General features: G+C 42.9%; 2 protein-coding genes across 3 annotated transcripts; both read right to left on the bottom strand.

Annotated features, from left to right (window-relative positions):
- Positions 1–571: 571 nt before the first annotated feature.
- On the bottom strand, positions 572–3,945 carry LOC135233142 (Rieske domain-containing protein). Of its 2 annotated transcripts, XM_064296377.1 has the most exons (5): positions 3,470–3,945; positions 2,551–2,765; positions 2,378–2,440; positions 1,654–1,688; positions 572–1,533 (listed from the first exon to the last, which is right to left on the bottom strand). In XM_064296377.1, the coding sequence occupies exons 2-5, from the start codon at positions 2,729–2,731 to the stop codon at positions 1,237–1,239; spliced, it is 576 nt and encodes a 191-aa protein (XP_064152447.1). In that variant the 5' UTR covers positions 2,732–2,765; positions 3,470–3,945; the 3' UTR covers positions 572–1,236. The 2 variants fall into 2 exon arrangements, with proteins under 2 accessions (XP_064152447.1, XP_064152448.1); XM_064296378.1 differs by lacking the exon at positions 2,378–2,440 and having other exon boundaries at positions 3,470–3,942.
- A 557-nt stretch (positions 3,946–4,502) lies between these two features.
- LOC135233141 (ubiquitin-conjugating enzyme E2 R2-like) lies at positions 4,503–19,361 on the bottom strand. The gene is made up of 6 exons (XM_064296376.1): positions 18,778–19,361; positions 17,685–18,166; positions 10,575–10,661; positions 10,216–10,313; positions 8,898–9,032; positions 4,503–7,923 (listed from the first exon to the last, which is right to left on the bottom strand). Exons 2-6 carry the CDS (start codon positions 17,859–17,861, stop codon positions 7,689–7,691), a joined length of 732 nt encoding a protein of 243 aa, XP_064152446.1. The 5' UTR covers positions 17,862–18,166; positions 18,778–19,361; the 3' UTR covers positions 4,503–7,688.
- Between the last annotated feature and the right edge of the window lie 1,730 nt (positions 19,362–21,091).

Here is a 21,091-nt window from a genome sequence, read left to right on the forward strand (position 1 = left end):
CTTCTCTCCTATGAAATATCAGACTTCAGCATGACTTCAAGGATTTTAATGTCCTGCCCCATGTGCTCATCTGCTTCTGATCGCCTTTGAAGAGCTTAGTTCACAGTCAGTCACCTGTGTAAACCCTGGAATTGACTGGCTGCGTGATTGCTGTAGATTACTGTATTACGCATGAATTATGTTGAAAGCTTGCTGAATCTCTGACAGTGTAATGCTTGTAAATGAAGGGTAAAGGCCGACTGATTGATGACTGACCTGTTCCTACACTGGTGCTCGCGATGAAAGTGCCATTATACCCAATATACTGCTGACTGAGGCTAAAAAAGAGGTTCAGACTACAAACAATAAAGCTTATTGGTTTATCAAGACTGGTTTCAAGATGTTGGTTAGAAGTGGTAAACTGCTAACTATTGAAGACCAAACCAGGGGCACACAAGTGGTAGTTTTCTTTAGCAAGCAAGTGGTACCGGGAGCAGAGGCACACACGTTTCACACACACACACACACACACACACACACGCACAAGGTGGGGTGAGGGGGTCATCAACTCTCAAGAAAAGACAACAGGAAATTCAAGAACCCAGCCAAGGATTTTACTCAGCAAAAGTGATACTAGTTGTTCTAATCTGTGCAGTCTTAGCAGAGTATCAGAAAATGCACAAAAAATGTAAAAAATAAAGATCAATAATGATTTTAAAATACAAAACCAATAGAAATATTTGGCATTTGAAAATGAAACAGAGAAGGAATTGGTCTCAAAAAAGCACCATTTAAAAAAATGTATGTATCCACAAGAACAAGTACCTGAGAACACAAGAGAAAATATTGATGTATTTAAAAAAAAACCTTCAACAACTGAGCAAGAAGTTGATAAGCAAACAAAGCTAACATGTCTCCTTGTCGCAATCCGAACACACCTAAAAATTTGTAACATTTTAATGTCTATAAATGTGCAGATACTTCAACAAGGGCCTCAACACTCAAGCAGTGGGGTCTTAGGTTTCCACATGCTGCAGGTCTTGGCCAATCAGGATCAAGTATATTGAGTGTTTATCGGCTTAACAAGATTGCCCAAACTGAGGCAGCCAGAAAGCAAACCCTGCAATGAACTTAGTATTTTCCACTGATTTTTTCAGTCCAAGGTAAGTGGTCAGACCTAGTCTTAAACGCTCCCTAATGTTTCCCTTGAAGGCACTGAACTCTCCGGTAATGCCGTTTTGCCTGTGACTTCTTCGGTCACTTCTTTGTCGTGTTTACCGGCGGTTTTTCAAGCTTGGCCCTGGCTCTGGCTCTGAAACTCTCGGTCTGGTAGACGTCAGACTCGATGGGGCCCGGAGTGTCGTTGAATTCGACGAAGATGTCGTCATCCACCTCGATGGCCCTGTGGATCCTCTGCTTCACCCCTTTGGAGCGCCACCTGGGTTTGGGTGGCTTCTCCTTTGGGTCCACGGACTGGTACAAGCCTTCCCCTTCTGCAAGCGTGATCTTGTATTTGTGCCAGGGGCAGACGATGCACAGCCTGCCGTTAAATTCCTAAAGATAAGAGAACAAAACAAGATACATAGCTGGACAGCAGTAAAACAGACTGAATGAATCGCAGGACCTACAGCAGTGGTGGTTAAAGATGACTGCAGAGTGGCCGGAGTGACTTGCCTCTATGTCTCCATAGAATAAAATGCCTCCAGAATCTGTAAAAAAATAAAAAAATAAAAAAAAATAAAAAGGAAGAGATCAGAACAGGCTAACGCACCAAGTGACTTTCATGTTACTTTCTAATTGTTTATACACAAAATAGCACACATCCAATAGTTGGAGAGATGCAGACTAGCAGAGCGTGAATATTGAGCAATCAGAGAGTCACACACTCAAGTTCCTCCTTGCTGTGTTTTATTGACCAACGTTTTGGCAAAGATGGCCAATATAACAGAGCAAGGAGGAACTTGAGTGTGCAACCCTGATTTCTTAATACTTTCTAATTCTTTAACGATGTTTGAGTGCAGCACAATTTGTTGTCACTGTTTGTGTTGTTTTTTGCTACCTTTTTGAGGCTAAGCATTTTACATCATGAGAATTTCCAGGCAGGCTTTGCATGTGTGTCTGAAATGTAACTAAATAAATGTATGACTCCACTTCCACTGTCTGCAGACATACAGCCCTGTAGCTTTCTCATGTTATGTAGTTGAAGTTAAGTGGATTTGGGCTTGGTTTAGATGGGAGACACGGGACAGCCAAATTCCTGTTAGAAGTGGTGGTACTGGGTCAGTAGGAGAGTCAGTTGAAACTATTTAATTTGAAACATTGAACCAAGGTGGGCATTTGGGATCAAGTAATTTGGGTGTGGCAAGTGTTTTGGTACAGAAGAGCTGCAGTACACAACCCAGGAAGGCGTTGAAGGTATGGCATCTCCCCCTTGTTAAGTATTTCAAATGGATGAAGGGCACTACACAAATGAAACAGAATAAAATGAAGCACGTAAAAACAGATTTCATATCCTGCTTAAATTTGTGGTTTCCAAAGCGCAGGAAGGCCCTTGCCTATCCCCGTACTCACGGTAACAGCGCATGTCCATGGCGTGGAACACCCCGTCATGGTGGAGCACCAGAACCTCCCTGTTATTAACGAGCTTTGTCACGCGGCCAGCCTCGATAATCTCGTCCTTCTTCCCTATGAAATACGAGGATGGCGGCGGCGATGCAGATGAGGATGCCTCAGCCTTATCCTCGGCAGACATGGCCGGTTCTCAGAAAGCACTCAGTCTCCAACTCCTGTACCATAATCACGCAAAAGCTTGTCATAAACGATTTGACACCTGGAAATATATAGGCTACTAGAAAGCAAGTATTGCCACAGCCATAACCTGCATTAAGTTTCACAAATCTAGATAGCTAAAAATCACCTTTCAATCCACCTGTTACCGCTTTGACACGTTTGTTCTCCTTAAAATCTCAAAAGCTATAGGGCGCAATGTGCAATGAACATCCACCAATCTACAACACCAGTGCTCATGCTAGTCAATGGAATGCTTAGTCTTTGGAACGCAGGACATTTAAAAATCTGCATTTTACACTAACTCACTTGCATCCTGAGAACCATATCTAATAAAACAATAAAAACGCAATAAATGTATGGCCTTCATAATTATGCCACTCGTAAGAGAAACGGGATTAGGACATAATTAATGTTTTTGCTACACAGGCTAATAATATTTAAAAAACCGTTGAAGCGATTGCTGTTTTAATTTACTCACTTTGAGCCAGTTAGCCAGAGCAAATCTGATTTCGACTTTTTATTCAAATTAAGAATTCAGCACTTTCTCTTTGAATCTCACAATGCTACCAACGGCTGCATAAATAAACAGGCCATTATGATCATTAAATATGAATGTCAGACACCGAAAGAAGATTTGGCTCGCATTGCGGTGTTTGGAGACAATTAACCACTGTACTAAATGATTTACGTTGACGTTTACCTTGGATCACACGCCAACACGTGCCTGCTCCGTGTTGATCAAGACGAAAATGCACGTGGGATGTGTCTACCTGCGCGACGCAGTTTGGCCCCCTACCCTCCCCAGGAATAGCCTGTTTGATGTCAGAGAGAACCCATGCTGGGCGTGGCGCTGAACTCTATCTGTGCTTGCTAATGCCACATGTATGTCCCAGTTCTTATCTCTGTTCAACACACAGGCGTTGCTGTCAGCCCACAAACTCATGTAGATCCCGCAAACAGCATAGGAGCTAGGTAGCTAGCTTGCCGATAGCTTGCAGTTTTAAAAATAAAGTTAGCTTAAACGGGGCAATATTTTTCATCAAATAACAGTTTGTCCGAACCGGTTTACACATGTACAGTTTGTCCGAACCGGAGATCACATGTAGCCCACTTTTCCCACGTCTGACGGCATTAGGAAACACACGGGCGAAAGCGGGATACTTCAACCCAAAACACAGCTGTTTCCGGTGTAACGTTTAAATAGGTCCCCTTGAAATGCTTCCGTAACTATCTATCTGGAAGAAGTGCTGTATAACGGGTAAGAGTACCTACCAAATGCCTAACATGTACATCGATAATAACAATTAAGATTATATATACTGGCTCGTGTTCAATCACCATTTGATATTTGACCTAAAAGTTAAGGCAAACTTTACACCCTTTCTTTACAAACTTAGTTCGGTGAGTAAAGTTTTATTGATTACATAACTTCGAAAAACTATGTTTGTGAAGAAAAAAATCATTCTTGCTTTTAACCCTTAGACAAAGTTAAGGACCAAAGTTGAATGGCATTTAGCAGACACTCTTATGTAGAACGACTTACAATGCAACACAAGGGAAAAGATCAGGCATGGAATTCCTTAGAGGGGATAAGTGTAGTCACAGGAGAGACGGCAAGTGCATGAAGTGCAGACTCCATTGGCAACTTGTCAAATGTTGATTGAATACATGAATTGTATTGTAATAGTATCAGTTAAACAAGGAAACTAGGAAAATATAAGACCAAACAGGAGTGTCATTATTACCTTTTTATTTTTTAATTTATACCAGAATTCCTTTAAGCATCAACTCCCCTTCGGGATATTTTACGGTCAACCTGTCTTACATCATTGACAATCACCCCTAACCCCCCGCAAGGAACATCAGTCACACACTCCACACCTTGGCAACGTGAAGCCTTACAATTATAGGACAGGTCTGAAAAACAAATCTTTGAAACCTTGTTTCATATTTGAGTGAAGAACCAAAAAAAGAAATTAAAAAATAAAATAAAATAAAAGCCTGACCAGGCATTTTAGTTGATGAAAAATGTGAACACATCAGCGCTGAAACACAAGCTGTGCCAACCCATTCATTGTCTGCTTAAACAATTAATGGATTACCTGAAAGCACCTGCACAACGGGCAGGGTAAATACAAACTGTGGGGCTGCAATGACAAGCCCAACCATAATGGAGCGCACAGCAATGGTTTTTTGTGGCTTGACAGCACACATCATCATCTTCAGACACTTTCATCGAAATACTTCTCTGTAAATGCTTGGTGCTGTTAAATGCTTCTAAATGGATCAAGCCCCCATCACCGAGCGCAGTTTGGGATCCAAGTTGGCAGATTACATCATTTTATTCAGAGCAGTCCCAGTCCCGCTTCTCGCTCCAGGTAAGTTATATTGAATAGTGACAATACAGTTGACAGCGCGTTAACAATACTGGTACAACTTCATGAATGCAGTATGACACTGAGCAAAAACAAATAAACAAAACAAAACAGAACAAAACAAAAAAAAAAAAACACTCAAAAAGCACAACACTGGTAACAACACATTTAAAATACTGTTATACATGATGACTTAAAAACAACACCCCCCCTTTAATGTTTCACTCTGTTAGTATACTGTTTCCATCCCCAAACAGTTGTGCTACAAAACATGATCCATGCCCCTCCTCACCAGCACAGCTACAGAAACTCCAATATTTAGCCAGGCATATAAAGCTCCTCAGACAATCCACTATAGCTCACCTTACATCTTACTGTTGAGCCTTGAGTCAGGATCAAACACAATAGGAACTGACTGTATAACTACCTTCGCGCTAGGTGCTATATAGTACTGCATACTGTCCACAACGCTCTCCATGTCTTGTTAGTTTTGATCTGTTAGTATTTGAGAAGTTAGCACAGTGCAAGTCTTTGGCTGTAGCTCATCTGCTCAAATAATTAATCTGTGCATTTGCTAAAACTCTGAAGGGAGGGAGGAGGGGGGGTTAAATGAACTCCTAAATTGATATGGATTGGCTTGTGTGGACAATTACTTCACTTGCTTTCAGCTTGAGCCACTAAAGGTTTCGTGACTTGAAGCCAAACCAAAATAAAGTGCCTCTCTTCAGTTCACAGTCACACATTTCAGAGAAGATCAAAACATTTTAAGACAATGATAAATTGTGGATGTGTGTGTTCTTCCGAATGGTTCTTTCAGCGCATTCTTAATATCTCACCAGAAAAAAAGTGAAACAAAAAAAAAAGCAAAAAAGGTGCACTTCAAACACACACGCAAACACACATGCAAGCCCTCCTTAGACAGAAACACCGACCCCCCATTGCCCCCCCCCCCCCCAACACCACCAACGCAATGATGCCAGCACTCCTCCATATATTTTCCACACATGCTTGTAGTGCAGTTCTGTTGTTTAAATGTCTTACGCTGTGTTTGTGGCCAATCAGGAGATTCCTGGATTCAGTTTGCATGAATGCTTCCGGGCAGGACCCCACAGAACAGTGGAGCGCACTGCAGCGCTGTCTTAATGCTATTCTCCATTATCGCTGTCCTTCCAAAACATAACATTTCTTTTCGTTTTTTTTTTTTTTTTACTTCCGACGGCTTCGGGGACATTGGCAACCCTGCAGTGTAGAGGCCGCCCGATTGGCCGGTCCTGCGGAGAGTGGGCGAGGCCTGCCGGCTAAAGCGGCTTCCCCACGGAAAGGCCAGGCGTCATGGCGATATGTCCCAGCACAACTCCTCCCCCCCCCTCCAAATCTTGTATCAGTCCCCCGCAGACATGGTTTATTCCCGTTTTAAGCCTGTTTTTCCAGGGAGTCGCCGCTCGGCGGAGTTAATGCCTCCTCACCCTGAGGCGCCAGGCCTTGGGTTCCTGCCGCAGCTTTGTATCGTCATGCAGAGACAGGAGGGGACAGAGAGAGAGAGCCCCTTCCCTTCCGCTCCCTTCCCGTTTCTTTTCTTTTCTTTTCTTCCGCTCATCTCTTTCTCCTCCTTTCAGCCCAAAGACGGCCATTTTAAAAGGTCTTTAAAGGAGCTGGTGGCACATAATTCAAAAAGCCGAGCCCCCTGCGTTTGTTCCAGGTGAACAGAGTTTTTCCACGTTGTCCCGACCTCGTTAGGTGTCGACCAGATCCAGGAAATGGGGAAAAAAAGAAGGAAGCCAGTTGGATCCCTGACGTAATATAATCTGGCCTGGGACAGAGAACACAAGACAGGTTCCTGGGGATTGTGTATGTGTGTGTGTGTGTGTGTGTGTGTGTGGCTGTATGGGTATGTGTATGTGTATGTGGGGGGGCTTAGAAAAGGTGGGGTTCCATTTAATTAACTCTGAAATGAGTCCATGCCAGTCTGGCTGAGTTCCCTTCCACCACTAAAGCCAACAACATAAGTGATAAAAAAAACGAAAAATTCAGGAGGAAAGCTGCTGGGGTTTGGGCAGATGGAGGAACAGAAGACAGGGTGAATCAGGGAAGAGAGGACGGTGAAGAGATGGAGAGAGGGACAGCATAAGAGAAGGCTTGAGAGAGGAAGGATTGAGGTTTGGGTGAAAATGTCCCTTGTTACTGTCTGTACTTTTCTGGAAGAGGCACACAGTCTACACCTCCACCTTCTAACTCTACACACCAGAGAGGGCAGAACAAAGCTGTCTTTTGTACAACAGACAGGAGAGGGAGTCAGAGGGATTCTGGGATATGGTGGCTCATATTACAGAAAGAGTTTTCTGTGTCCGAAAGATGGGGCGAGTTCGTGGGTCTGTCTGAGTAATCAGGGACAGTACCCAGAGATAACAGCAGGTGTGTGCGCGCGCGTGTGTGTGCGTGTGTGTGCGGGACTGCAGATTGGAGGGGGGGGGGGGACCAGTGTGCAGTAAACTGCGGTGACGGTGGTGGGGGCGGGGGGGCGGGGGGGGGGGTCGACGAGGAAGGTCAGGACTCCTCGTTCCCGGAGTCATCCTCGTCATGGTAACAGTCAGCCCCGGCCCCGGCCGGCTCTCCGTCCTCGTCCTCGTCCTCCTCCATGTCGTCGTCGTACAGGTCGTCGTACAGCAGGTCCGAGCTGTCCTGGGAGGGCACTTTGGTCTGTATGCAGTACTCTGCCAGTGTAGTGGGGACCTTCACCCCATCCCGCTCCGCGTCTGCCTTTGTGGAGAGAACCTGCTTCCTGTACACGCACAAACGGACATGCAAACGCACACACGCAAATATACACAAACACACGCACACACAAACACACGCACACACAAACACAAAAATAAACACAAACGCACGCACACACAAACACACACATGCACGCAGGCACAAACACACACACAGACAGAAATGCTCAGAGTGAGTGTATGTGTGTATTAAGTGTATATGGTAAGTGTGTATAAATGTGGAGCATCTGTCTGTGAGGAGAGAGGTATGTAAATGTGTGTGTGTGTGTGTATAAAGATGTACTTATGTGTTTTGGAGTGTATATAAGTGTGTATTTCTCTGTGTTTGAGTCATTGTGTATAGATGTGTGAGTGGGTAGATGTGGGTAGGTGTGTACACATGTATAAGTCTGTGTAAGTGTGTATGTGTGTAAGTGTGTATGTCTGTGGATGTGTGCAGGTGTGTACATGTTTGTATGTGTGTGGATGTTCGTAGGTGTGTACATGTGTGTAGGTGTGTAATTGTGTGGATGTGTGCAGGTGTGTACACGTGTGTATAAATGTGTGTGTGTGTGTGTGTATTATGTACACAGGATTGTACACGTATATATAAGTGTGTACATGTGCGAATGTATGCAAGTGTGCACACAAGTGTATAAGTGTGTGTAAATGTGTGTGTGTGTGTATAAGTGTGTACGTGTGTATAAGTGTGAGTAAGTGTGTACGTGTGTATAAGTGTGTGACCGTGAGTGTGTGTGTAAGTGTGCATGTGTGTGTAAGTGTGTGTATGTGTGTGTGTGTAAGTGTGCGTATAAGTGTGTGTACATGTGTGTAAGTGTGTGTATAAGTGTGTGTACATGTGTGTAAGTGTGTGCAAGTGTGTATGTGCATGTATAAGTGTGTGTATCTGTGTGTGTAAGTTTGTGTGCAAGTGTGTGTATGTGTGTGTATAAGTGCATGCACGTGTGTGTGTAAGTGCGTAGGTGTGTGCTGTACTGACCTGATGATCTCAGCGTACTCCTTGTCCTTGCCCTTGCTGTCTCTCCACTTGCGGAACATGACGGAGGCGTCCACGTTGGCCGGGGAGAAGGTGTTGGGCTCATTCAGCAAGGAGATCACACTGAGCAGGATGGTTCTATACACACACACACACACACACACACACATACACATTAATGAAATATTCCTTCATATGACTGACAGATTATCAAAATAATTTTCACCATCAACATCTTAGATAAAGAGAACTACTGCACACTGAGAAAAGTTCAGAAAAAGTGCTGGAGGCAAAACGATAAATTCAAAAAGCAGGACATCCGCATATTTTCTCCACTGCAAATTTCACAAGCGTTTCTTGAAGATCTAAGCTTTTGGTAAAAAACCTTAATCAAAGCTTAAAAACACACAGGTGCACAAAACATTTATAGCCTATTATCGTGCTTATGAAGGGAGGGTCGCTCATTATGGAAAACAGCTGTGGTAATAAGCTTCATATTAAATCCCCCTTTTCATATTTTATTTTCTCACTACATTTCAAAGTGATTCCCATTGTATAAAATTTGACCGAAAGCTTAACTATTTAAGAAATGCTTGTGAAATCGGCAAAGGTTAAAATGTGTGAATGTCCTTCTTTTTTGAAACTATGTAACATCTTACCAGGAATATGACAATGAAAAAAAAATCTTCCACCAGCCAGTGGCCAATGCCAAGCACCTTCTCACAAGCTCATTCATTCTCTATCAAAGTTTGAGAGTGTATACAGTAGAGAGTAACATACACTATATGACCAAAAGTATGTGGACACCTGACAGCCGACATCTAATCCAAAATTACAGGCATTATTATGGAGTTGGTCCACCATTTTCAATTATAAGGACCTCCGCTCTTGTAAGAAGGCTTTATAGTATATGTTGTAGAACTGCTGCAGGGATTTGCTTCCAATCAGCCAGAAGAGCATTAGTGAAAGTGGGCACAGATTGGGCAATTAGGCCTGGCTCGCAGGAGATTCTGATTGATCCGAAAGTTGTTGGATGGGGTTGAGGTCGGGGCTCTGTGCGGGTCAGTCAGGTTCTTCCACACCATTGTCAACAAAAACAATTCTATGTGGAACTGTCGGGGAAACACAGAATCGTCTAGCATGTGATTGTATGCCGTAGCATTAGGACTTTCTTTTACTGGAAGTAAGGGGGGTGGTCCAAACCATGAACAACTGCTCCAGATCAAGGGGTGTTCAGATACATAAACTATAAGACAAAAAGTAACAATGAATGTACAGATGACTCTCTGCCTCCCCCTGGTGGGCAACAGGTGCAGAGTACCTGACATTCTGTGTGGGGTTCCATCTCTCCGAGGGTAACTCTCCACTCTGGGGATCATCCACAGGGGGGTGCAGAATCGAGATGCACACATCACCATTCTGAAGCACAAAAACACTAGTTACACACACACACACACACACCACAGGTGTGCACTCAAACTACACATAAGCCATCAAACACAGGAGTGAACTCAAGTACTTCTGCAGGCACACACCAATCCAACACCTGTACATGCACAAACCACACTTAGAGAAACAACCAAAAAACATTACCATTCCCTTAATTTCCCATAGGCCTAAGTCTGCCCTCACCTGGACATATAAGCACACATCACATTTGAAGGGTGTGTGAGGCCTCACCTCGTAGATATTGGGGTGCCACATCTTGGTGAGGAACCTGAAAGTGGGCGGAGAGTAGGGGTAGTCTATTGGGAACTTGACGCGAGCCTGTAGACCAGAAAGAAGGAACAGTGTCAATGAGAAAGACCAGTCACTCAGAAAGACCCAGGCAGCCAAAGCAATCTCATTCAGGGATTCATGGGATAAAGCAGGAAAAAATTCTGAGCCGGAAAATATTTCTGGTGGGGCATGGAATGTGAGTAAATGGATTAATTTAATGTTAATATACAGAATACAGCACCCTTTATTGAACTAGTACTATTTAAAAAAAATTAAAATAAACAGAAGTGCAACATGCCAATGCTGAATAAAGATAATAAACAAGATAAGATTATTAACATGAATGAAATGAATGTGAGGAACATGAATGCTATGAACAATTGTGAATATAGGAGATACAAAATAAAACAAAATTATACTCTTTAAAAGCCTGGTCAACAACTGACATTAAAATTTATGATTCGAAGAGGTGCCAGTCTCTTATTTTCTCATTGTTTTGGGGTTGTAAATCCTGCAGCTGATCGAAGCAATGGTCTTATATTTTGCATAGGTGCATTTGTTTATTCATTGACCAATTCATACTCACTTAAGCATACTTCATTCGGGGGAAAACACAAGATACAACCTCAAATACAACGCAACACCCACTATTCCTAGCCTCAGGAATCAAACAATTATCTTAACTGCTGTTTGACTATCTATCACCTTAATGCTAACAATAATGTAAAACCGAATAGACACGCTAAAGAAAAAAAAAAGCGAACAATTTTCCACTCCTCAAAATTGCAATATCTAGAAAAATGCGTTATGCATGCATTATGTTCTCATATATATATATATATATATATATCAAAACATTTATTTTGTTGGTGTTTTTTTATACAGGGTTTTTCGTTGCATTGCTGTGTCTCAGCACACTCCTATATCGTTTTCCCCCAAAAGGGGATGTGAACCGGCAAGTACCCAGATGTGCTGTGGTAGTCGATGTTCCCTTGCGTACCATAATGAATATTGTGTCGGACGGCTGAATGTGATTGGTTAAGACACCCTACACAAAAATCTACGTGCAGTGGTTGTTTCTGCTTTATTGAAATTACGTTACCAGCCAAGAATATATTTCCTTGATTTAAAACGGCCATACGCCAGATTGCCGGAGAACTTTAAGCTATGAGCACATGATGCATCCAGCCAGTTAGGGACTGTCAATAAATACATGTACCACCATGCAAGGAAGGCAGTCAGAGTAGGGGAACAGATGTAGTGATGTTTGATGAAAGCGGACATTGAAGAAAGAGGGAAAAAAACCACATGTTTCCTTTCATCAAAAAGGGGTAAACAAACCCACAAATGAGAGGGCTAATTTTTCACATGTATCCTCAATCTGTTCTTCCTGCTAGTCTGTCTCTTCGTTACAATGCATTGTGGGTCTATACGTGTCTGTGTGCCTGTGTGTGACTTCAGAGAAACTGGATGACTAGAATGGTTCTGAGAGCCACCAAAAACTGAAAGCGAACTGGTTCTTTTGCAAATTCACAAAAGAAACAGGATTTACAGTATCAGACAGGTCCAAAAATAAAACATTCCTTAAAATTCACAATTCACAAGAAAAATCTTATAAAAGGTAACATAACTGTGTTTCAGAAATGCGTCTTTATGAAGGTTGTTTATTGCAAATGCAAATACAATTGAATTATATGAATTGATGAACTGCTCGGTAGAATCCCCACAAGGCACCTCCATGTCAGTACAGATCAAGGGACCTCTCAAGGCTATGAGCTAGGGAACCTGTCTGTGACTCTACAGCACAAGATACTACCAGCACTGACATTCAGAGAGGAGGAGGGAGGAGTGGAGCAGGAGGGAGAGAAAGGACATGTACAGAGAGAAAGAGAGAAAGAGTGAGAGACAGAAAGAAAAGGTGAGAGTGCAGAGGAATTAAACTTTCTCTAAATATAGCAGGGTCTCTGTTGGGGTGATTTACAGTACTGAGATCAGGGAGAGAGGGGGCTATGTTCAAACCATAAACAAAACTCTACCGCACGTACCCTCCTAAATACATACACAGACACACACACACACACACACCATGTACAACACAGACTAATACCACCACATCTTCTTTCACCAAACTGAAGAGCTCTGTGTCTTATGTTGATTGTTTGAACTGGATAAAAATTTGGGACCAGATATTTGCCCTCCAGCACACAGGTGAACTTCACAGAGAAGTTCTGGAATAGGTTCCAGCGCAATAAAAAAAAGAGTTGGCCAGTGACACGTAAATGCGGGTGGGGTGACGTTGTGCTGAAACACAGATACCATTATCACAGTTCCCCAGCATTTACGACACACACACGCACCAAGCACAAAGCGTGTCCTTGACATTTAATAAAAAATATTTAATGAAAAATATTTTATAAAATTTAATAAAAACACACCCGCCCCCCTAAAAAAACAAAAAAGTTTCCACAGTGCTTCTCTGATAGAACCTGGGTCCCCTTGCAGCTACTCTGATGCAAAATTCAGACAGGTTGAGGTCCTTTGAAATATCTGTCACTGTTTCTGTCTATCTCCATCTCTCCCTCTCTTCCCTTTATCCCCCTCCCACCATCTGCAGTCTCCCATATTGCACAGTGAAGACGCAGGACTCCATAGTTCCTATATGCATGGGGCTAACTCTGTTCCCCATTAACCCTTTGAAGAGTAGGTTTTTTGGAATGTCTCTTCAAAATTCCAAGTCAGTGTTCTAGAACTCCATTGCTTTCAAGTAGGAGTAGTGATTGTTACATCAGCATTAGAATGCTCAGTTAAGAACATTCTAATCACATTTTTGTCATTTTTTGCTGTCCCTCCTAGCCTCCACTTCGGTGCTGGACTTTCACAGAGCAGTCAGTGCAATATTACTGACACAAAAGGAGAAAGGCTGAGCTGTAGACCTGTGTTAAAGCTGCAGCTTCGCAATGCACCGTCTCAGCTGGGAGACGATAGCCGTGAATGTAAAGAGATTTACATCGTGATAGGATCGCAAGACACAAATTATGTTTATTTTCTTATGTGTTGTGACAAATAAATCCACAGATGCTTTCTCAGTTGTTTAGTATCTCTTTACATAAAAGCTGCATCCTAGTGAATGGCAATGCATGTATCTGTGTATTACATTTACTGTATGGAAGCAGCCTCTTCCCAAAAATAAATAAATAAATGAATGAATGAATGAAACAGCCAATCACAAGCTGCCTAGTAATGTCATTTAGATTCATCCTGTCAAAACTAATGGTTTTTTACTGAATGCATAGCTACTCTGACAAGGGCCAATTCATAAAAAAGAGAAGCTCCAAAATGATAGTGATACTCCTGGTCATTATCATGTTCAGCATCACCAAACTCAACAGAATTCTCCCCTGACCTTCTCTTACAGACCACATCAATTTAGTCATTCAGGCCTACCTTTCACAAACCTGGAAAAAAACACTTGTGTGAAAAAATCCTCACAAGCCCAGACCTGAAGCTGGGGGGGGGAGCTGAAGTAGGCCAGGGCACATCCGAGTAAGGATATGTCGATATATCATTTAAAGCAGCAAGACCCCTTTAACGAGACAGCGTCAGCCCACCATGGCAACCTCACAGACCCTCACAGAGAAGAGGGTCTGGCAGGACAGACAAGTCATGATTTTGCCTGTTTAACACTGTCTCTCCCTCTTCCTCTTTCTCTCTCTGTCCCTCTCTCTCTCACACACATACACACCGGTGCACACACATACTTACAAACGAGCACACACCCACATACGTTTTTACATGCCGGTTCAAAAACACGGTCTCTCTGTTGTCAGCTGCCAAAAACGAGGCGGTACGCCGTTTGTCTTTTCCATCTTTTTCTGCTCTCGTGGAGATGAACCCATTAGCGTTGTCCTCACTATTCATCATTACCGTTATGGATCAAATTCCATTCAGGCAGCGTCAAGCGAGGGGGAAAAAACAAGAGAGCGAGGGAGAGACGGAGAGGGAGACAGCGAGGGAGAGAAAGAGGGGAGAGCTGGAGAGCCTTGTCCTCGCGCGACCTCCCCTCCCTCTCTTCCATACGGCAGCGTCCAAAGCTCTCCCCTCTTTGAACGCTGTATGGGGCCACATAGGAACAGCAGGCAACCTTACGGATTATAAATGCGGGCGGGAGACATTCATATTCAGCCGCCGCGCCATAAACTTTTCCCTCTCTTTTTCTAGAACCTTCTTCATCTCTGAATTCTCTGCATGAGTGTTCATGCCAGTCTTATGCCTCTTACTCTTCCTCTCTCAGAAGCGCCCTGTCAGGGGCATTTGTTTAACGCTGCACATTTGTCAAACACCACATATTTGTCAAACATCACACATTTGTCAAACACCAACATTTTATTAATAAAAATTACTTCTCGCTGCCGTAGTTCATCTTTTTTTCTGGATAGACTTGGTACATGGACATACAATACCCAGGATTGGGGTCCATTCTGGGACGTTTGGTATTATTATAGATTTATGCTGACAATTATTGTTCCACCGATGGTCTGCAGTGCAGTCTACATTTTTTGTGTGCTTGCATTACACAGACAGGTTATCATTAAATAGCACCAGTGCTGCAGCCTACCCTGTTCTGGTGGTAGCAGTTATCATAATTATTTAAACTTTCTGGTGTCAGCCATTTTGGCTCTGGAAGTTCCTCTGTTAAAAAAAAAAAAAAAATTTTTAATGTGAATGTTTTTTGCCTAATCTCACTGTCCCCAACAGTTCATTCTGCTTCGACAATGATACTCAATAAGTTTAAGATAAGATCAGATAAGCATTAATAATCATAATGATGATATGTGAACTAAAGAGCACGTGTTGATAAATGATGTAAAAAATAAAAAAATCAGATAAGATTTTTTTAAAAGTAGATAAGACAAGAGCCCGGCTGGTCTCCCTAAGAGCAGGAGAGTTCTTTCCTTTAAACTGGCGGCCAGTCTAGGCCCAGGAAACGAGGAGCATGGATTATTCAGCCAATCAGTGACCTTAATTAAGCACTTGAGTGCTGAAACACACAATGAAGGCCAGCAGACGCTGCAGCCCTTGTGGACTGTAGTTTTGAGACCCCTGCTGTATGGTGACGCTGTCAGGTGTGGATCTGACAAGAGTGGCCATTTTGCACCCTAGACCGCCACACTCCGCCACACCTGAGCGCTCTCAAAACAACAGAGGGATGGGCAGCGAAGCGCTGAAACAGGAGCAGAAAAGGAGAAAGCTCGGCTTTGTCTACGTCCTCCATTTTTACTCCTGTCCTTGGAGACACCATTTATAACCTGACTGGAACTACAAATAGGAATCTGGCATGTTTTTCCATCACAAAGACCAGGAAAAGAGGGCTAGACCAACAGAAAGAGACAGAGAAAAGAAGAGAATCAACACTTTTCCTTTCTACATCTCTCAAAAAACATTGGCGTTCTGCTTGTTATTGTTGACTTGACCAATTGTATTTTTTAGTCTCATCTTTTGTGACACAAAGATATTTCTGTCATGCCAATACAGCATTTAACTTAATGGGAGAGTGTTGAGTGAGCAGCAACTGCAATGATCTACAAGCCATAGATCACAATGCCCTAAAAGCAGAACCACACAATACGTGTGTATCCACTCATACAAAGGCACACATAAGCGCACTTCCACACTCAGTCAGGCATACACTAATTTCACTTCTCCATCTTCACTCTCATCTTCCTAAATTCTTTGGTAATGTGCTCCACCTCATAACCTCAGAATGAACCCCTGTAGGCACAACAACTTGATTGGTGTTCTGTGAGAAAATGTTTCACCTTTTCTACTTCTTTGGCTTTATCTATTTTTCCCCAGAACCCAGAAGTCTTCTCCTCCACTATATTCAGCTCCCTATCTTCGCACCCTTGGACTTCACTGCCATCATCGTTGTCGTCATCTTTCTCCATCCAGTCAACATGTTCCCCACCACGCTCCCTCCTTCCTTTACTCTGAGGTGGAGATCAAGACGCGATCTCCCTTCCCCCACTACTTTAAAGCAGCTTCTCTCCACCAAAACCTGCTGAAGCAGAGGTGTGATGTCACTCCTGGTCTGTTGCTTATCCAAGGATGTCTGACAACACATCTCCAATATGAGCTTGTGAATATTCTTTCCGCACTGTGATGAGTGAACAGCTCTGGAAACGCTGCGACACAACTCCCACAGCGGCTGTTGTGAATCTCAAACGAACACCTTCCTTTATGGTTTTTTACCCCAGAGAAAACACTGCTTGAATTATACACACAGCTTGGCATTAGAACCAAGAATTACCCTTTTTTTTGCCAGCAATAACTCTTAATATGCTCGATCAGGCCTTGGGTAGTCAATTAACGGGAAACAATTTGTCACCACCACATTAAGGAAACTCAAGGGTGTGATTCTGTGCAACCAAGCACTTTCTCTCAAATGCCTTCCATGGTTTCCCAAATAAATACATAAAAACATTCCCCATGCTAATGATACAGGGGTATATTTAATAAGCAGAGAGCCCAAAAATGTTTTGGCCCAAGGGCTAATGGGAGAGTTGTAATCCCCAGCTGCTTAAACATACTCCATGACCTCAAGCTGTGGTTACCACATTCCAATTAATGTGATGTTCCACTTGTTTAAAAGAGCACAGCTACCAGGAACAATGCGTACAAAGATGAGTTTTCCTTTTAATGTAAAAAATGTAATAAAAACATACATAAATACAGTACCAACAGAAGGGTTGGCTCTCATTGGTTAAAACAAGACTCCATCCCTCTTTACAACCCTGTCACTCCCTCTTCTCACTTTCACAATTAAGTTGTTCTCTTGAGGGGTTAATAAGGGGTTTGAATTCGGTGATAACTGCAATGGGTGAAATGAATCACGGCTGATCACAGCAGGCAAAATAAAAATTCAAAGGCCGGATGTAACTACGTCAGAAATGAAGAGTTAATTGGGAAATTAAAATTCAACAGAAAGTGTTGAGCTAAAGATAGAAAAGGCTTTTAAAAAAACTATTATTTCAGATTTGAGCTCCTTTGGTCCACCAGTCTCTCTGCTCTTACCTTGAAGTAACCCCCCTCGTAGAGTGTGTTGGGGGGGCCGAAGATTGCCACTTCCCAGTTGTATAGATCTGACTCCTCCACCAAAGTAATTCGGAAACCCTCCACCGGCTCCTCCTGCAGTGACTTCAATTCAAGCATGAGCGCTTTCTGGGAACTTGGCATCTGTTGTTGTGCCATGGCGGTTCGGCTGAACTCAGCCAACCGATACAGAAACGAGGGGCGGAGGGCGGTAGAGACGGGTGACGCTGAGTAAAGTTGGGGAGCAGTATCCAAACTGTAAACTGCGGCTAACCTCAGCAGCAGTGGACGGAAGCAGCAGTTTTCTCCTTATGGCCGGATGAAAAAGGACACTCTTGTGTTCTTGCTGGACAGTCATGCACAATAAACCACAGCTAGCTAAAAATTTCCAGTAAATTATTTTGAAAATCCAAAAAGTACAGTTCGTGCCGTAATCACAAGGCCTACTTTCACTCCATGAATACCTTCAGAGAGAAGAAAAAGTATAGCCATTCATTTCGTCAGGGTTATCCATACAGTAGTTCTCCAGAAAATGTATAAATACAGTCGCGCAATATTGGACATTGAAGATCAGTAGTCATTGCAAAAGCCCATGGAAAAGCAGCACGATAAATTTTTCTGTTAGTTATCGATAGCAAGTAAGCTATCTATAGTGACATCAATGCTGTCAACGAACAGGCACTACAAAGGAACAGTACAACTAAATGTTTTGCCTAACTTACGTAACAAATTTTAAATCTTTACATGTCAAATGAGCGCCGCTTTAGGCTGCGTCCTTGCTTTTTGCATTAACAACAAGCTAGCCAATATAACTAAACTGACAGCCGAAACTGCACGTGCAATTTTCCTTCTGACGCCTTGTTTAATAGCTAACCAAGGTTAACTACCCCTTTCATACAAATAATCAGTTAATTTATGGAAATTGTAGCAAGCTAAACCAATCTAAAATCAATATGCGTAATTAAACCATTACAACGCGATACTCCAAGGTTAGTTCAGGCAAGTCCGTGGTTAGTGCTTCCTTTCACGTCGAGGTAAACAAAGCGATATAACTTAGCTAGCTTGCTACTCGTACCTGTTCAGTACGTCCACTCTTCAGGAGCATTTATTTTGGACACGACGTTATACGAAAGCAAATTGTCCCGTCTCTCAGTCCTCGATCGTCCCCCGATGGTATTGCCAAAAGAGAGGAGGGAGGGGCTGGCGGGTGGTGCCTTTTCAAGATTCATTCGCTCTCTGTCCTGTTAGATATGTCCTCATGTTAATTTGTCAAGTTACCCAGCTAAAACTTCTTCGTCTACTTCCTTCTGTCAAAGGCAAGTACAAAGACATACAGTTTATCAGTATCCGTTGGTTTCTCAGTCTCTGCTTTCACTGACTGTTACCCCTGCACCCCTGGTCTCCACAGTCGATCCAATGGTGTTTGGTTAGCTATATATAGCGATCGGTTTAACACACTGGTCGCTTTCCTCCAGAAAACTGAGCAGGGGTCAGTTTTGCTTGTTTTAGCAGTGTCGACACAATGTTCATGCACAATCACAAATAACAACACACGATAACAACTATGTTTCCCCTATCAGAGCTTCCGGCTGACAGCGCGCCTGCCTTTCGTCCTTACGTCCTTACGTCACTACGTATCTGCCAGAACGATTGGACTTGTGTGCGTCCTCGCTCAGGACCCCCCCAATCAATGAATCAATCATCGGTGTTTTAAATGTATTTCATTTCAATAAAGGTACATAGATGGCTGGTGTATGATTAGGCACATAATCACCGGTTTCATTGAGTAGGCTATTCTATTGATCTATTTTTACTAATCGTGCTTAAGCTCCTTTGGTTTGACACCAAACTGCTTTAATTAAAAACTAGACAAACCATAAAACTTGAAGTGGTGTACGGTACAATTACAACTATTGTTATTAACTTGCTTACAGGGTAATTCTAATTTTCCTGTGGGGGACTATTTCTGCCTTTAACAGCTGACCTCATTGCCTTTTCACCATAGTCCCTCCCTCGACGAGCAGGGTTGAATTTTTATTGGGTTGATGTTATGTCACTCACTGCAGAAAGTATTCCCTGATAGGCTTGTATCCTCAGCGGGAGAAAAAGCGCTCGCTCAAACGGTTCCCGTCGTTATGGATACTTGGGGAAGCTGTGTGCAGAAAGTGGAGTAACGTTAAATTAGCTGGAGCAGTTAAATATTTATTATATTACTAATTAGTGTTAGCCGAAATAAGATACAATAAATTATCTGTTTTAGTTACAGATATTCGATGCCCAAAATGACGGATTTGACTTCAACGTGAGACTGAAATGGATTAGGTCTTGGCGCTGGTGAGTTATAGCTTGCTATATTACCTTAGCCCACGCTCTCGTTAGACTAACTAGCTAGCAAGCTGCATAATTTATGAATACTGGCAGATCACAGTGCTGATATTTAATGCTGTGGGTTGCAACTGTACGCTGTTAACTAGCTTTGTATTTTTTGGAAGAAATTGAACTAAACTTTCTTTAAGCGGTATTTTATTTTTCAAAATCCGCGGGTTAATTTGTGTTTTGTGTATTTAATAGTTGTTATGTCGAAGTCGTCCACATTGATGTTTCGCCCGGCATTCCCCATTTGAATGCCATCAGCTACGTTTAGCTGGTTAGCTAAGCCACGCTGAGTAAAACATGCATCTTGGTTCCATATCTGAACACCCCAGCTGTTCGCCTGTACAGTACGGACACGACAACTGTGTGCAGCTAGCCAGTGGGCTATATTTATCACCTCCTGCAATATGTCATACTGCTGCTGCAGTGGAGTATAGAGTTTCAGTACTGTAGCTAGTTACTGCTCTGAACACGGCTAGCAACAAACCGAGTGGGACAGCAACAAAGGGAAATCAGTCATCGGCGGTAAAGTGGCAAACTTGGTACATAAGTTAGCTTGATTACATTTTATATAGTATTTGAGTTTAGTAGTTTGCACTTTGTTGCTTGCATTTGTAAATGAGCTGTTTAATAATTGATTGGGTTCTGTGTAGAAAATAAAACCGTGGACAAACAAAGGGCTCGTAGACAGTAGGATGATTGTAGTTCCGAACTGTGACTGTAACTTAAAATGGTAACTGCGATACGGTGGAAACAGCCAATGAAGTGTAATGGCCTTGACTTTTGCAGGGTCGCCAGGAGGGAGTGTTTGCGTCCGTGGTGATGGTGGAGCAGAGGACAGGATGACGTCTTGTCTGTATGAGTGCCTGTACGAGGCGGGGTTGCAGCGCTACTACCCACAGTTCACCGCGATGGGGCTGAGCCAGCTTGCTCACCTGTCCCAGCTCACCATGGGAGATTACCCCAGGCTCGGGGTTCAGGACATGGGTGACCGCACGCGGCTCTTCCACCTAGTA

The sequence above is a fragment of the Anguilla rostrata genome, chromosome 10 (genome assembly GCF_018555375.3).
Source record: "Anguilla rostrata isolate EN2019 chromosome 10, ASM1855537v3, whole genome shotgun sequence".
NCBI lineage: Eukaryota > Metazoa > Chordata > Actinopteri > Anguilliformes > Anguillidae > Anguilla > Anguilla rostrata.

Coding starts and splice junctions, on each gene's coding strand:
- LOC135233142 (XM_064296377.1), bottom strand. CDS start 2,731: ATGTCTGCCGAGGATAAGGCTGAGGCATCCTCATCTGCATCGCCGCCG. Junction 2,441..2,550: donor CATGGACATGCGCTGTTACC/GTGAGTACGGGG, acceptor TCATTTGTGTAG/TGCCCTTCATCCATTTGAAA. Junction 1,534..1,653: donor TATTCTATGGAGACATAGAG/GCAAGTCACTCC, acceptor TCTTATCTTTAG/GAATTTAACGGCAGGCTGTG.
- LOC135233141 (XM_064296376.1), bottom strand. CDS start 17,861: ATGGCACAACAACAGATGCCAAGTTCCCAGAAAGCGCTCATGCTTGAA. Junction 9,033..10,215: donor AACCCCACACAGAATGTCAG/GTACTCTGCACC, acceptor GTGTGTGTATAG/AACCATCCTGCTCAGTGTGA. Junction 7,924..8,897: donor GAGTACGCTGAGATCATCAG/GTCAGTACAGCA, acceptor GTGCGTGTACAG/GAAGCAGGTTCTCTCCACAA.